We start from the raw sequence: 17765 nt of genomic DNA on the forward strand, positions 1-17765 counted from the left end.
AGAAGGTATACTTATTGTGTCAAGTACAGCCCAGAAAGTACTGCACGGCCTTCTCCCCGAAATGTGTTGCAATCAACTCTGTGAGTGTACTCTTACGTTAAAGGAATTATACATGGAATATGCTCGGGGGAGGGGGGAGAATCCTAACTGCTCTCGTTTACCTCATCAGTTCTTCAAGAGTTCATATGGATTCTTCTGTTTAGTATTATTTCACATTCCAGATGACACTACTACTGCTCTACTGAAGGACATCTGTGTAATAATTAATTACCTATTTTTATCATGTTACTTACATTAAATTCTTTGCATTTTAATCTAATGAAGACATACGCAGAAAGTATTTATTGTATCCATTTTCTTCCTACTCATACCTGGCCTTTTCAGTAATTGAATATGTAACAAAGCTAACTTTTGAAATCTCCAGTGTTATATAATTTCAGACCTAAAAGCTTTTTTTCTGGCACAAGCATCAATATGAAAATTTAATTTGCTTTCATGAATTACAGGTTACCCGTTATGAAATAATATTAGCCCTTCCAAGAAGGCACATAAAGATACTCTGAAATCAGCAGCAATTCAGAAGTTACAGTTACAACAGTCACTAAGAAATGTGAAGGCAGCATATCCTGAAGTCATACCCATTAAATATTTTCCGTCATTTTACCATTTTCTTCTGGTAATGTTCAGCTCCCTACCCTATTTCAGAACTAAATCCAGATTAAACAAACATCACCGTGTAAGTCTAGAGACTGAATGATAGGCCTAAAGCCAAGAAATGATCCATTCAGAGGGCGAAGGTAAGCACTGCAATAAGAAATGTTTTTACTGAACAGCAGGGCTAAGCGAAAACATACAATATACAGCTGTAGTTCTAATACAAGCGAAGAAAGCTCACCAATGAGTATCAGTAGTTATGCTTTGCAAAGAAAACAGGCTTGCTTGTTTGCTAAATTTGACTGTACCGAGTCAAATAATGATCTTACAGGTATTTTCCAACCTTAGTGATTCAGAGTCTGTCTACTAGGAAGGACTGTCAAACTGAAGAAAAAAGGTCAAAATCAGATCTCTCTTTTTTTTTTTTTTTACTTGTCTAATTCTGATCAAAATCTGGTTCACTAGTCTAAGACGTGGTGGTGGGCTAATCTACCAAATCTACTCTACCTCTGCCCTCCTCAGCTGGGCAGGGAGAGAAAATACAACAGAAGGCTTGTGGCTCAAGACAAGGAGAGATCATTCAGCAATTACCGTCACAGACAAAACAGACTCAGCTTGGGGAAATTAACTGCATTTATTACCAAAAAAAATCAGAGTAGGACAATGAAAAATAAAACCCAAATCTTCAAACACCTTCCCCTCCACCCCTCCCTTCTCCCGGGCTTAGCTTCATTCCTGATTTCTCTATCTCCTCCCCTCCAGCAGCACAGGGAGACAGGAAAAGGGGTTGTGGTCAGTCCATCACAAATCATCTCTGCCGCTCCTTCCTCCTCAGGGGGAGGACTCCTCACACTCTGCCCCTGCCCCAGTGTGGGTTCTCTCCCATGGGAGACAGTCCTCCACCAACTTCTCAAGAGAGACCTTCCCACAGGCTGCAGTTCTTCACAAACTGCTCCACGATGCACCCCTTCCACGGGGTGCTGTTCTTCAGGAACAGACCGTTCCAGCATACATCCCACATGGAGACCCCATGGGCTCACAACTCCTGCCAGCAAACCTGCTGTAGTGTGGGCTCCTCTCTCCATGGGGCCACAGCTCCTGCCAGGATGCTGCTCCAGTGTGCACCACCCACGGGGTCACAGATTCCTTCGGGCATCCCCCCGCTCTGGTGTGGGGTCCTCCCCAGGCTACAAGTGGGTGTCTGCTCCCCTGTGACTCTCCATGGCTGTAGGGGCACAGCCCGTCTCACCATGGTCTGCACCACAGGCTGCCACGGCATCTCTGCTCCAGCACCCCTCCTTCTCCACCAACCTGGGTGTCTCTGCAGGGCTGTTCCTCTCACATATTCTCACTCCTCTCTGTGGCTTTTTCCCCTTCTTAAACATGTTACCCCTGAGGCACTACCACCGTGACTGATGGGCTCGGCCTTGGCCACGGGTGAGTCCACCTTGGAGCCGGCTGGCATTGGCTCTATCAGACACTGTGGAGGCTTACAGCAGCTTCTCACAGAAGCCACCCTTGTAGGCCCCCCATGTTACCAAAAGCCTGCCACACAAACACAGTACAGATGTGTAGAAAATCACTCATAACATATAACTCCTCTATTTCTTGTAGTTAGAACACTTGGCTTTCCATGTCTAGCAAATTCAATTGTTTTTGAGATCTGAATAATTAACTATAATCTCAAAATCAAAAGTTACTGTCACTAACAGAACCCATTCATCTCCTTTCACAAGAGGTATTGAAAGGGAACAGAGTTAATGAATTATCTCACTGTTTATAAAACAGCACACACACAACACTGTCATCTTTAAAACAAATCTAAAGACAAACTCAGAGACAAGGATGAGGAAGTGTATCATCCAAAGGACTGAAGAAATACTTGGTAGATTCAACTTTGAAATAATGATGTGATTATTTGACAACTGAAACCTCTCTGGAACTGTAAGTACTGTTCAATTTCTACCATACTGAATATTTGAAATACTTCTCTATCAATCACTGCTTAAAATAATAAAGCATTGACCAACAACAGCATAAGCAATTTGGTAAGGTGAAAAGCTCAGTCTTGTAGTCAACCTTTCTCTAAAATGTAAGTTAAAAAATACTAAATATTTTCTACAGGCACTTCAGAAATTAAACTAATGAATTGCTAGAGAAAGCATTGTATTAATACAGACTTTTCCGTTTTTTCTCTGGAGTGCACTGCAAAGAGGTAGCGTGACAGCAGCAGCCTTTGCTGCTCTGCAAAATGCCCTACATGGGTTATTGCACTATAAAAAAAAATGGTGTGACCTCACATTCCTCAGAACACAGAAGATAATTCATCAATACCAAAAAACTCTTTCCAAGAGTCTTTCCAAGGAATAGTTGGAATTGCCGGGATAGTTTTAAAGGACACCAATGAATTACAGACAGTACTGTACTCTGAGAATTTTTATTTAATATCTGTAAACAGCATAGTTTAAGTACAGACTCACAGATAAAAAACTCCAGTACACCTTGTTTTGGTCTAGGTACTGCCTGCTGTTTCTCAGCTGACATTCACACTCCTTTGAACTCACATATTCCTACTGACTCAAACTGTATCTTTGGATGCATTTGGTCTGACTGGCAAAGGCAGTGGCCTTAGCTCCACTGTTAAGCCAGAACCAAGAGTTTTGCTCTTGAACATGCGGGTGCAGATGCGTAGTAGCATGTACCTGCCACATCTTTCAGTAACTACCTGATTGCTAAAGGAAGGCAATTAATACTAAATAAGCACAGACGGTTCCACAACTGCGGTTGCAAAAAAAAAAAAAAAAAAATTTCAGGCTAAAGCAGCATGGAATCCAACTCCAATTCTCTGGCAGATGAGTCATGTCCTTCTCCTGAATTCCCCTTACCCTCCAGGAGTGCACAGAAAGTCCAAATTTTACTTCATACATAAATGGAAGTGTGTGTATAAAGGACAGAAATATAGGTACACATGTATAAGTTGTGTGTGTATATATGCACTTATACATGTGGGAGTGATAAGTTACAGTTAATTCACTGAGATTTAAGTGTGATGTGTAACAGACAGGAAACACAAAACTTAAAGACTCCCCAGATCACGGAAGAGGAAAGAACATCAGGGTCTCTCAGTGCTCTACTCAGTGTGAACGTGAACGAGAGAAGTATGTAACTTTGCAAGTCAGATAAGATGCATCAAAGGTACAGTTCTTAAAGTCAGTAAGTATGAATATACAAATTGAAAAGGGTATAAATGTCAGCTGAGGAAGAGCACACACTACTTGGACCAAAACAAGGTAGAATGGAGTCTTTATATATGCCTACAAACATGCACTACATTTTTTACATATACTAAGTAAACAGATACTAGAGAACAGTACTGTCTGTAATTCATCAATATCCTTTTGAACTATGCTGGGAGATTTGTCATGGAGTCTCTGCAGTTGTTAAGGGTAAATTAACGTTGACTAAATTAGCACCAACTTATCTTTGTGCTCCAGTCTCATCTAGGTTGTCAAAAAGTGTTTAAAGAACTTAAACAAGATTGACAAGTTGTACCTGCTATTTCTGTAAGTATAGCTGTATGATCATTTTCTGACAGCTTCACAAATCCAACTTCATTTCTGAAGTGATCAATTCCTTTAAAAGACAAATCCACATTTTTTCCTTTCAGGAGATCTTCTACAAAATCCTTGCTGTCTGAAAGAGCACCAACTGCTCTGTCAAGAGGAAAGAAAATATCTATGTTGAAGTAAAATATATTAATACTGTTTACATTACTATTAATCATTCTATCCAAAAATCTCATAAGGCTTTATTAGTATAAATTTATTATCTACTCAGGTACTTTGGGGATACTTCCTATCCATGCAGTCAGTATTATTATTATTATTATTTTATAAACATAAATTGGTTCATACACCCTGCTGTAAAACCACAAAAACAATAAGGCAGACCTAGCAGCAGGTGTAATTCCTCAGAAGAGTTTATCTCAGTCCTCAAGGTGACTAGATATTAACATGACAGTGTCTCTATTAAACTGTGCATCCCATTTAAATATGATGCTTAATCTGAAGTATACGGTTTTCCATTATTAATTCACTTTTTGCATCTCCAGACAGCTCAACTGAACACTCTAAGATTCTGCTTCATTCAAAGTTACTACCGTGTTACTTATCATAGAATCACAGAATGGTTTGGGTTGGAAGGGACCTTAAAGATCATCCATTTCCTTCCAACCCCCCTGCCATGGGCAGGGACACCTTCCACTAGACCAGGTTGCTCAAAGCCTCATCCAGCCTGGCCTTGAACACTTCCAGGGATGGGGCATCCACAGCTTCTCTGGGCAACCTGTTCCAGTGCCTCACCACACCCCCTGTGAAGAATTTTTTTCCTGATAGCCAATCTAAATCTCCCCACTTTCAATTTAAGCCCATTACCCCTTATCCTGTCTATAAACAGAGGTTGGTGATATTATATATGTAAAATGATAAAATTATATGGAAATTACTCCTAAGCTCACTGAGAACTGTTATTTAAAGAAATACTCTCTAATCTAATGCTCACTTTCTTTAAGAGGTAAGTAGCATGCACACATAATCTACGTGCCATTTAAGGAACAGAAGCAAACCCGTTAACCTTTTAATAATCATTTTCATTAGCCATATTAAGTGCATTTATGATTACATGAAATATTTGTTTGACTTGCACTTGAAGTGATTCACATCCTAAACATAAACTACATAGACTTTCTTATTGTCTTCTAAAGATCTCTCATATGCTCAGTTTTTATTTCTATTCAACAAAACGGCATTTAAGCTTTTCACTAAACCCACGTTGACTTCACAAACACCAGGTGGCAGCGACAGGTTAAAAACTCAAGACAGTTTAGCTCGTCTGTCCAGCTGTATGAAAGCCATCACCACGATTTCTGAAGTAGGCTAAATTATGTTCTTAAAGCCTGTACAATTACGAAGGACTCTACACATGGTTCCACCATGTTTAGCAAGATGGACTCTTGATGAGAACTATGTATTTAACTGAAACCTAGGCCACGTTAAGAAATACATAAGGTTGATTACATGACCAAAAAAAAAAATCCTTGATTGATATAGTTTCCCTGTGTTTTTCATAGGGAAAAACAACAATGCCGTTACTTGTTCCTTGGTAAGGATATTTTTCTTTAAGCATAGTCTCTGCCACCTACGTACCCTTTTATCACCACTAGACAAGCCTGTTACTCTGTCTTCCATACGTGCTATAATTCAAGACCTTTCAAAACCACCATCTAATACTTATTATACCCATCGGATTACTTCACAGGTAATCACTTGTGGATGTATTTACCAATATGAACCTGAAAATTGTTCCAGAACAAGTACAGATATTTCAAATACTGTGTCAAAGTTTGCAGAATCATGCATGTAACTAAAACCCATCTCTGGATTTTTTGCATCTGAGAACTGATACACCAAGGTCATAAACAGATCTCTTCCCCAGCTGAAGAAAGATTTCTATTTCCATACTGCAGGGTGTGCTCCAGAACTCTCTGACTACCTCAGCTCTACCTGATGAGATCTATGAAAGGTTAATTCAAACAGTGCAGCATGTTTCCAGTTTAGCACTGTGTCACTGAAAATTTAGTTCCACTTTTTCTTACATACAATCTTGTAAACACTAAAATATTTAGAAAACCTTGTCACCTCACTCTAGCGTATTTTATATTTTTGTATTCTATCAATCATTTTGTAACATCTAGCAATTGCTTTGTAAGAATAATGCACAAGGAGAAACTTTTCCACTGAAGTCAACAGCAATTAACAAAACAGTAGTATTTTCTTATTATTCCACACCAAATAGCATTTATGGTACCTAACAGTAGTCACACTCAGCGCAACTAACCCACAAGGATAGCAAAAAAAATATTTACAAGTGTTTTGCTCCAAAGTGGGGAAAGGAAATTAAAAAAAAAGAATTGAGCAGTATATTATAACTGTATACAAACTAGGATTATGGAAGCAGTGTCTATTGTTTCCTATATGGCTGTAATATAAATATTATAGCACTTCAAACTAATGTAGTATCTTTTTAGAAACTTCTCAGTTGTTCATTTTGAATACTTGTTACAAAAAGAAACCTTGCCAAAAAAAAGCCAAACCGAATCCTTTCAGCTCTCATATTTATAATAAAAAGGTGGGACTCAAGAGTCTTTGACAGATAACATGCAAGAACAACTTGCCACTATAGTCTGGTAATGAAGGCATTTACTGCAAAGGCTTTCTAGTACCTGTTCCCATGACTATGCACACAGTTAGCAGGGACTAGAACTCCCTTGCTTGAAGGAAGTGCTGTCATGACTCATTCTTGCTTGCCTTCTTTATGGTTTTTAAAATCTCACATTCATCATTTCATATAGTCCTACAAAGAGATGTAAAGTGCATTCATGAAGGCTAGACCACGGGCAATCGGGAAACTCAAATGGGAGTTGCAGGTCTGGAGTCCCTTAAAAAGAGCAGCCTAGAATACAAATCTTCCATTTTCAGGATGAAAGCTGTAGGTGCTGAAATACCATACAAAGGGCTTCGTGCTGAATTGAATGGTATTTTAGCACATTCTTATCACAGGTTTTGACTTCAAATAGCATTCAACACATTTCATTTCTGTATAGACAGAGGCACTGTAGTGCAAGCACCGTGGAAAACCTGTAGATGTTTAAGTAACTTAATGGATCCAAACCTAAGGACCTGTGAACTCTCAGATGCCCAGAGGACTAGCTACACTTTGAGGGATAACCCTCACCCTACGTTACACACAGGTTCTTTTGCCTGCCTGGATCTCAGTTTCTTTCCATTAACAAAAATTGGTGAAGCAAAGAAAATTCCGCTTTTTGTTTTTCATGTTTTCCCAAAAGATTAAACAGAAAACATCGGTTATGAAAACAAAACAAGGCAAAAAAGCCCCATATAATAGAAAATGCAATCTAGAATACCTGAGGATAGCTGAGCTAGATACCTGTAGGAGGCATCTGGCCAGGGAAGGGGTGAATCACTGGGGAAGCTGCTGCTGACTAGAGGACAGCTCCTGGGTGCCCGGGCTGTGGAGTTCTGCTGGGAGAGGCAGAGAAGAGCTCCGTAAGTGTGTGTCTGGGTGGCAGTCAGACAGTGAGAGCTGACAAGGAGCTCAAGGAGTAGCAGAAGATACTGAATTTGGGAATATTTGTTTCAATATATAGTTCAGGGCCCTAAAAATATTCATGAGGAGGTGTACTTGCCTCTGAGATGTCCTATCACATTCCTTTTTCAAAAAGTACATTAGTTCAAACCACTTTAAAAAAAAGTGTTGTGTGCACAGTTGGTGGTTGTTCTCACCAATTTTGAGGTGTGACCACAGTTAGCTCATCAACCAGGGCAGGAGGAAGATGGTGTGCCTGCTCCAGGGGACAAAAGGCACATGGAGAGAGAGTCCAGCAGATCTAGTATCCTTTGCTTCCCTTTCTATTCTCTGTCCCTGGTTATCTGTTTCTCCCACTTCAGACTGTTGGAGACAAGGATTCTTACAGACTCGCATCCTCACAGGACAGATAAGAGTGTAGAGGCCTCAAGGATATAGCATTCAATAAACAAGTGTGAAAAACAAGCAGGGCAATTGATTTAGACATACCGATACCTCATTATTTTCAGGCGTGTAAAATGTTTTTGTCCAAAATACTTCTACTTACTAGAAGCATGACCTTAACTACCAAATGGTTCCTACATTCTATCTTGGATTTTCACTTTCTTCTGAGCAACCGGCACTTTAACAGCCAAATGTACTGGGGGGGAAGGGGAATTATTCAACACACACTTAATAGACACATTATGTCATAACTGTATTACCCTAACCAAAGCAATGTCTCACTGCACTTATTATTTTATCTAGATAATGCAGTACATGGACCACATGCCTCCTAACACTGAAGAGAAAACCAGTAATATATATATCAGTTATATATATATATATATATGTCAGAGGGCCCCTGAAAGATGAAACCATGAGGCTTCTAGTTCACACAACTATGAGGTTCTGATGAATTTTAATTCATTAGCAATTCACTACAAAATTGCCACATAAGCAATGGAGGATTCCCAGATGTTCATATAATGCCAGTAGGCCATTTACCGTTGTTTTACACAATACTCTGTTACAGTTACCAGAGTGTTTGCAATCTCAATTCTGCAGTTATAATGGGCGAATATAGAGACATCATGTATACAGGCCATTGGGCACCACATCTAAATAGAAACTGCTGAGAAAGGCTGTGTAAAGTAGGACTATAAAATATAGCATAAGTTTCCATTTCAAGTCAAAATTACAGCTGGACACACAAATTAGTATTCTGAACATCGATAAATTACAGCTGTACAGCCAGACTCAAAAGTCTGAACATCTTTGTACTAACGGTTGAACTTGCACGTTAAAGTAGGCTTGTCAGATGGCAGTACAGCCCGTGATAAACAGTAAAAAACACCAAAGAACTGTATTTTCATAAAGCAAATAGTCACATCTAACACCTAGACACGTGACGTCATTGTATAATGCATAATGCCTCTCCACAACTTTTCTACCTTTTAGATGATTAAAAAAAAAAAAATCAGCTGTTAACACTGAAGCACTATTTAAATTATACTTTTGATAAGGCCTAATAGCCACCTCTCTTTCAGTGTACTTAAAATCTGAATACAATAAATTCATTCAGGGACATAACTACAGCTGCATGAGGTGTTAGCTTGGAGCTAAGGTTTATTACATTAAAGCCTTTCAGTGACAGTTAGTAATTTGGCTTATCATATTTCAGAAGCTATGAAATTTCCCCCCGTTAATCTGTTCAGTGTCTCCTATATCACAACATTGTTGTAAAATAATTACTTCAGCAAACATGAGATTTGTGTATGCAAGTTCAGTCCAGTATGAAAAGGCAAGGGGAGAAAAGCATACTTTGTTCAGACCTTATGACATAGCATAAGTTACGAAAATGACTAATACTAAGATTAGCATTTTAAGGACAGCATGAATCAAATGTTCAGTAATCCTGGTAATTTAGGGCTGACAAAAAATAAGCATCAGTTACCCCTGCTAGTCATTTTATGAACTCCTCCAGCAAAAATACTTGTATATGCTTAATTTAACACCAAATACCTACATGCTAATTTCTTCTTCATTGGATAAATGCATCACTAACATGGTGACATGCAACGAGCCAGAGTGAACCATGGCTTTGGAAAGCCTTTGATCCTTTTTTATTATTGCATCTTGGACAGCCTGAATACTGCCAGTGATCTGGGAAGAAAGACAGACACAGAAACAACAGTTAGCCATTACAATTACTGTATCCCATCATGCAAGTGAACAAGAAAGCACTGAAATCAAACGTTTATGTAAAAACCATTCTAGCAGAAGGAAGTTCTATCCTCTGACAAAGCTGTGTTAATTGACCCAAGCAAACCCAAAGTGGGTACGAATGAAGTGATTAATAAATCACTGGACACTCCCCATGACATCTTAATAGGACTTTGCTTCCATAAGTATGATAAAATCCTGGAGCAGATTAAGATCACCCCGTTATACACTGCCAATAATCCAAATAAAAGGCTTCTTCAAGGCCTTTCTCTGCCTGCTTTGCTAAATTTGCATGCCGCTATGTGCAGACAAGTGTCTGGAAAGAGATCTTTGCAGGATAGAGTACGTACAAAATGTAAATATTCAGTAAATAATTTGTTGAGATATCTGATTTACAATTCTGATTATACTGTCCAATAGACAGACACAATTTATATACTCTCTTCAAAAATATTTTAATGACTTTCCATACAAGATGTATACCGTTCTAACCTCATCGGTTTTTTCCTTTAAAAGTATTTGAACTACAGTTTCTTCAATGAAGATTATTTGTACAGTTATACACTCTTTATAAATTGTATCCAAAATGTTTACTGTGCTTGCAATTATGGTAAACTGCATTGTAGCAATTTACAGTGGAACTGTGTTGCCACAGAAGCAAGACCACCCTAGCTCTGAAGATCAGTGTCATTCAGCATCCAGATTAGCAGCCAATATCCCACATCCCCTCATCCATATAGTTTCCTTCAGCAGTACTTCCAAGTCCCTTCCTGCTTGTGTCCTAAACTACCTCCAGCTCCCTCATACAGTTCCATTCTGGCTTGGGCAAGAAGAAACACATGCTGTGGCTGTTTTGCAGCTATAAGGGGCTGACTGGCTGACAAGCACGCAGATACTCATTCATCAGCTGGCAGGTCTAGAAGAACAGGTAATTGCTACACTCACACTACAATACCCAGCACAAGCATGTTCTTTCAAGGTTCTTTCTTTTATGCAAGCACCAATTCCACAAAAATTGTAGGAAATTAGTAGCTCAGAGATGTCCAAATCTGAATTAAAAAAAATTGAGAACAGGTTGAACACCCACAGCAGGTTCAAAACCCACAAAACCCCAATGGGGTTATTACAACAAGACAAACAGATAGGCAGACTCACACCTGTATAAACTCCATTAGGAAACCAAGCTAAAAGCCTAATAAATAACATATCTCTGGAACAGGATTAATTCCAAAGATGGCCATTCAGCAGTTACAGACACAAGCGACTCTGAACCCACCAGGAAAGTATGAAATGAGCTGCCTTTTTGATAGAAAGAATACTGAGCACATTATCTCTCTCTGGCTAAAATCACAACATTCTACACAATCTAAGCTATTTGGAAAGAAAAAAGTTTTCAAGTAGATTTTTGTGAACTTCAAGAATTTCTTTTTAATATGTTTTCCCAGAACTCATGTGATCAGAATGTGTAACGCAACAGCTCTGGCATAGCCACACTGTCACAGTGCATAATTAACTTCAGATTCATTCTGTTTTCAATAAATCTAACGTGCAATTAACATTTGAGTGTGCTGAACTTTAATTAAGCAAACCATGACTCTTCCTATATCTCTTTATAACTAATTATGACCCACTGCACAAACAAAAACTTCAAAATTGCTATTTAACCTGCTATTTACATTAACTTACCAAGTTTTATGTTTGTTACATTTCAGCTGCTGTCATGCTGACTGTTTAACTTGAGATTTCCTGACTTAACTGTAAGAAGTGTCTGAAGGCAGACCATACACAACAATTCTCTCTCAGATCATTTTAAAAAGTGCTCAAAATAACGCCTCAAATACCAATTTCAAGGTCCCCTCTCCCATTACCTGGAATATGTTATTCTGAAGCGTTAGAAAATAACTCAGTTTTGTGTATTGCAAGAATGCTACTAATAAGTGAATATAAAGACGGTAAGCTCTGAAGATTTAACAGATTTAACACAATTTTATTTAATTATAATCAGGACTGAAGGACCCTGAAAGGCTAACCTACCAAGTGGTAACACACCAGATGAAACAACCTAAGCAAAAATTACCAGGAAAGGATACAATTATAATCATCCATTGAACTACTTGTGCACAAGGAATAGTGCAAAGTTCAATATAAATTCAAAATTAATGGAACACTAGAGTTTTATTTCTTATCATTCAAAACATCATTAAAACGAAAACAAGGAAACACTAATTTCCAAGAGGAATGGTTCATTAAATGTTCCTGAACTATCCTTTATTACAAAATGGTTCTCTGTGTAAAGCATAAATACTACATAAAATATGAAAAGAGAGTATTAATGCCTAAAACACTTCACTGAAATAAAATCAGATCTTCGAAAAAAGAAAGGTTTCTCATTACTAACTGAAATACTACCAGTAATTACCAGATTTCCTCTGGCTATCAAGAAATCAGATGTCTTAAATCTAAATTTTGGCTAATGTTGCCTATACAGATTCCAACACGTATTTTCTACTTTCAGAACGACTCTGCATCTAAGGCAAGTATAAACAAAACTTTCTAGCCAAGTCCTGGAATTCCCAAATATTCTCAGATTAGTATAGTTGTTCCTCTACCTATGTAAATGGCATGTCAAAAAGCGTGCACAGTTAAGACTTTTCCATTCAACCAGCCATTCAACAATCACGAGCAAGAATTCTCGGTTGTCATATTACATAACCCCTACACTATTCTTGCATTTAAGTCATGAAACAGACAAGAAGAAAAGATATTTCAGAGTAAGATGGCATGAGAGATCTCACACAATATTCATGTCAGACTATCCGGGATCTTATAAAACCAGCCTCTACAACCTCTTCTTCACATAGTGTGAAGAAACAAAGACTGCGCTGAAATTTTCAAACCTACTTTGGTTTATCTTTATCTTCATTTTGGATTATCTTAATTTTTTACTTTCCAAGAGAACAGATAGTGTAGATGTAGGATGACTTAAAATTCACCAGCCATTGCTCCTGGTATTAAAAATAAACCTAAATTTGGAAATGGTGTTTCAATTTCCATTTTGGGAACCCAACCCATGTTGGGTTAAACTTTTCAAACATAATGCACCTATTTTCCTTGTTGCAGACACAAAAGGTATCAAAAGTCATACCAGAGACATGCCACAGAATGTAAGAAATCATTCTCATTCACTGTCTAAATGAGACAACACGTTGACTACAAGAAAATGCACTTTCTTAAACAGCTCTCTGCACTCCTTGAATCTATTTGAACAACATCTCACTAAAACAAGAGGTTGCTTGAATTTTAAATAAGAAGATTAATTTTACTGCAAAATGTTAAACTACAAACTGCCTAGTTAAAACAACAACAGATCCAAATTTAAACTCCTATCTATAAGGAGAGCTAAAAATATTGTTAGGGATTTTCTTATTAAGTCACTACAAGGGCCTGTAGTGACAGAACAAGGGGTAACAAGTTTAAATTGAAAGTGGGGAGGTTTAGATTGGATATCAGGAAGAAGTTCTTCACAGAGAGGGTGGTGAGGCACTGGAACAGGTTGCCCAGAGAAGCTGTGGATGCCCCACCCCTGGATGTCTTCAAGGCCAGGCTGGATGAGGCTTTGAGCAACCTGGTCTAGTGGAAGGTGTCCCTGCCCATGGCAGGGGGGTTGGAGCTAGATGGTCTTTAAGGTCCCTTCCAACCCAAACTATTCTATGATTCTAAATTAAATAGGAATGTCTCTCTTCCTTATTCTAAGTGAATGACAAAATAAGCAATACTGGAACAGTGCAGAGGAGAAATTTAAGCCAGCTTCAGTGAAAATAATGTAAGATCCATAAGACTGACAAACTGAATAACAAGATAAATAATTTTCCTCTAGTCTTTTCCAGATAAGCAACTCTATTCACAAAAATGTTACATAAAGTTATTCTTTGAATAGGCTGCTAATGTTCCCTTAAAAATACCTGAAAAAATGATTTTGCTCAAGATCAAACACTGTTGTTCTTATAAACATATACAGGTGAAGTAATTCTGGTGATACTGATTAATATAAAAAAGAATACCACCTCTAGATTAGTAATTGGAAGAGAAATGAAGTAATTCGGCTGATACACTTTTTTCTTCTTTTCCTCATTGCCTTCAATTTCCCTTCCAGTAGTCCTCTTCCTCTTCTTTTTTATATTTATTTCAGAGGTTGCATTTACTGAAAAAAAAATTGACTTTCAGCATACAGACAAATCAAATCAAAGATACACTCAATATCATGCCAACAGGAGCTAGACTTGAGTCAACTGACTAGAGCACATCTTCCCAGGCATCCGATCTGCCCATGCTCTGAACTGTCTGACTGGGATCCTCCAGCCTGAATTACTATAGGTACACCAGTGGAGTACCAGAACTAACAGCCTACACCTCTAAGCAGGGTTTACAAGCTCCTAAGGCAGAGACACAGCTTCCAAACTACTGTGTTTCATTTAGCCAACCCACACTGTAGTGTAATAGGCCTGCAAATTGTCTACACTTGTCCACACTTCTAGCCCCATGCTGGGAATACACATATTGGAAGACAGCCCTTGAGAGGCTTGCATAAGAGCAATGTGCATTGACATACGAGATGGATCACAAATTCTGTGACTCACTGCTAGAATGGATCACAAAACGGTACATTTTGAATATGCTCAGGTATTTGCAGGACTGTACATGCCAACATGCAAGACCAAGAACTGAGTAGGTGATGTGTCTATGCTTCCACACTAATTCTGTTCAATATACTTACCAATAAATTCATCTTCAATATCTGTGTTGACAAATGGCATTTCAGCCATCAGAGAGCCTACTGAATCCACAGGACATGGCTTTTCTATCTGCTGTGTCTTTTCTTTATTCTCTTTAAGGATTTTGTTTTGCTGTACATTTTCCAGCCCATCTGTAATATATTTAAAATAACACATTGGGTTCTTAGTTTTTGATATAACAGCTAAGAGACATTATACTCAAGCAATATACTAAGGATACATTTCTCTAATTATCAGCAAATAAATATTGACATAGCATTCCCTTAAGAATGCTACTCTTCTTCCCTGTCAATATATCAGCAAAAATACTTCAGTTTTTTATGTGGAACAGCAAAAAAAAAAAAAAAAAGGCAGTTTAGCTTCTATATTTAATAATAATTTACAGTCTTGTTCTGTTCTATGTAAATGCAATTACCTGCAAAAAAAAAAGGATACTTATAACCAAGAATAAAAAAATAACGTCTTCAGACATCATGTAAAGTTTCCTTTAGAAAACAGTAATGGCATATGAAATTCAGTGCAGACAAACACTGACAAATTAATTCCAGTGTAAACACACTGAAAACGAGGCACAAAGGAGCAGGAAGGGAATCCTACCCTTCCACATATAACAGAGTTCTCAGCTGACTATACCATTCAGGAATTAGATGATTATTCTATTCCTGCATCTCCCACACAGTGTAACACGTTACAGAAAGTAATGATCTGAACTTATGGTTCTAAAAACTGACTTTTAGTATTTAAGCTAACGAAGGAATCAATACACATCAAAACTCCTCTTGCAAGTATGAAGACATACATGAAGTTCTATCTTGGTGTAATGCCACAATGACAGAATAATCCCTACTAACAAGTTTTTTTTTTAAAATATCTTACTTCCCAGAGTACTAACTAAGCGTGAGTCATTTCCTTATGTCTGCTCCACATTTCTGCATCAGTAGACTCCAATATTTGTGTATTGAATTATACCTTAAAAGTGAAAAAGTAAAATAATCTCTAGCAGCAAAAAAATGCGTGCATAACCAGGCATCCAGCAACACTGTTTTGGGACAACTCCACAATGGGATTACTGTAGTGGAAGAAGCCTTATGTCAGAATTGCAGTTTATCCCAGGACAGCTCATTACTACAGACAACGCACTTTCAAAGCTCCTCTTGTGACCAGTGCAGATAGTCCAAATGTGGCCCAAGGGGAAAATCTGGCAGCAAAAGTGCATGCTATGTTCTTGTGGCACAGAAATCTACACTGCATATACAAAGTTACTATTACAGACCCAATCTGGGTTATTAACATCCTGTGGAGTGTTTCTTGCGTGTATCACTTTATGCTAAGGAAGGCAAGTAAAACAACAACCTGATTAAATGCTAATTCACTCCAGTCTAAAGTAGGGAGGCATAAATCACTCTGTGGTTGTGGATTGACACCTAACTTTATCCCGGAGGCTGTCAAAAAGAAACAAAGTATTTAATTTGTTGCTTGTTCCCCCTGTAGATACTAAAGAACTATGCACAGCAAACATGTTAAAGCGATAATAAAATTATCACTTAACATTTAGATTAATGTAAAGCTCACACAAACATTGTTGCTGGTGACCCACAAGTACACGAAAAGCAATGGTCCTGCCTTCAAAGAGATCGCAAAGTGAAGGACAAGACAGAAATCCATGAAACTGACAAACAAGTAGGTCGCTCTGGGGCAGAAAAGTTATCAACAAGATTCAGAAATGCAGAATCATAACCAGCTGGGCACGAAAGGGTTTGTTAAGGTAGCATCAGCTGCAGAACAAGGGCTCACATCAATCTGAGGGGTGTATATTGCAGATCATGCATTTCCTTTCCTCTGCCTGCTCAAAGAGCAACATACTTGCACCACTTTGAAAAATTATGCCTGCTCACAATAGCAGATGGGCATAGCAAAGGCACAGCGAGTGACTAACAATGTCTCTTCTCAAACCAATTAGCTGAATTGAACAGGCACTGCTTCTAAATTCCACAGGTTGTGCCTCAAGCAAAAATCCCTCACCTTTTCTGAAATATTTATTACAGAAATCAGCAATGAAATTGAAGAATTGTGTTCTAGTCACTAGAACAACACGAAAACAATATTTTTTTCAAAATTCTTGGCATAATATTGATAATCTGAGAACTAAGTAACAAAACCAGCTTCCACGGGAACTCGACCATCAAGCCGTTACAGGATAAACTTTTATCTTAATTGCATACTGAATCATATTAGTTCATATATGAACAGGTATTTACATTATTACCATATTTGTATTTAAGTGGCTGCTCATCTTCTCTAGTATTTAAGTAATCTGTTTCAGCAGAAAAAAAAAAATATGGTAAGTCTAGCTCATAAAGGGAAGATATGTAATGTAAATACAAGGGGCAATAAAACAGATTTCATTGCACTCCTTTTCCAGCCCTCTTCTCTCCACACTCAGATCATAGTTACAGAGAAAATAATCTTTTAATTTATTTGACACCTACACATCAGAGATCACAGTGAGATTAGGTCTCCAGGCATTGTTCCCTGTTTAATATGTTTATGTTCATATGTTTAATAAAAAACGAATCCTTTGGAGACCATTTAACTGAAAGCTGCTGTAGAAATAAATGGACTTACTCTCCAGTGATTTTGAACTCCCAGTGCCGGTACTGGTGTTTACGTTGTCAGACCCCTGAAAAAGCTTAAAACCAACCCAAACTAACAAACTTTGGTGGAAGAAAAGGTAGGTTTAGTATCGAGCCAGGCCAGATGCCTACACTCGCTGCAAGCCTGGGGACAGAGCAGGGCAGGCAGGGAAAATCAAACCGGAAGACTTCGCAGCAACGGCTCAGTATTACGTTGAATCATTTCACCCCCGCGGAAACCCACCTCCTTCCATTCGATATCTCAGTACGTGTGCACAACCCCTAGTTTGTACAGCCGCGACCGTTTAGCGGCTAC

At 38.3% G+C, this 17765-nt stretch overlaps 1 protein-coding gene across 1 annotated transcript in view; it reads right to left on the minus strand.

Moving 5' to 3' along the window:
* AKAP7 (A kinase (PRKA) anchor protein 7) overlaps positions 1–14942 on the minus strand; it is a 24609-nt gene extending 9667 nt beyond the window's left edge. The window contains exons 1-4 of the mRNA XM_010160219.1: positions 14798–14942; positions 14088–14224; positions 9827–9963; positions 4207–4367 (exon numbers count right to left, since the gene is read on the minus strand). Of these exons, the coding sequence (XP_010158521.1) occupies positions 4207–4367; positions 9827–9963; positions 14088–14224; positions 14798–14846 (484 nt within the window). The 5' untranslated portion in view covers positions 14847–14942. The remainder of the gene's footprint in view (positions 1–4206; positions 4368–9826; positions 9964–14087; positions 14225–14797) is intronic.
* Positions 14943–17765: the final 2823 nt, after the last annotated feature.

Source organism: Eurypyga helias, unplaced genomic scaffold, assembly GCF_000690775.1.
Source record: "Eurypyga helias isolate BGI_N326 unplaced genomic scaffold, ASM69077v1 scaffold12341, whole genome shotgun sequence".
Lineage (NCBI taxonomy): Eukaryota > Metazoa > Chordata > Aves > Eurypygiformes > Eurypygidae > Eurypyga > Eurypyga helias.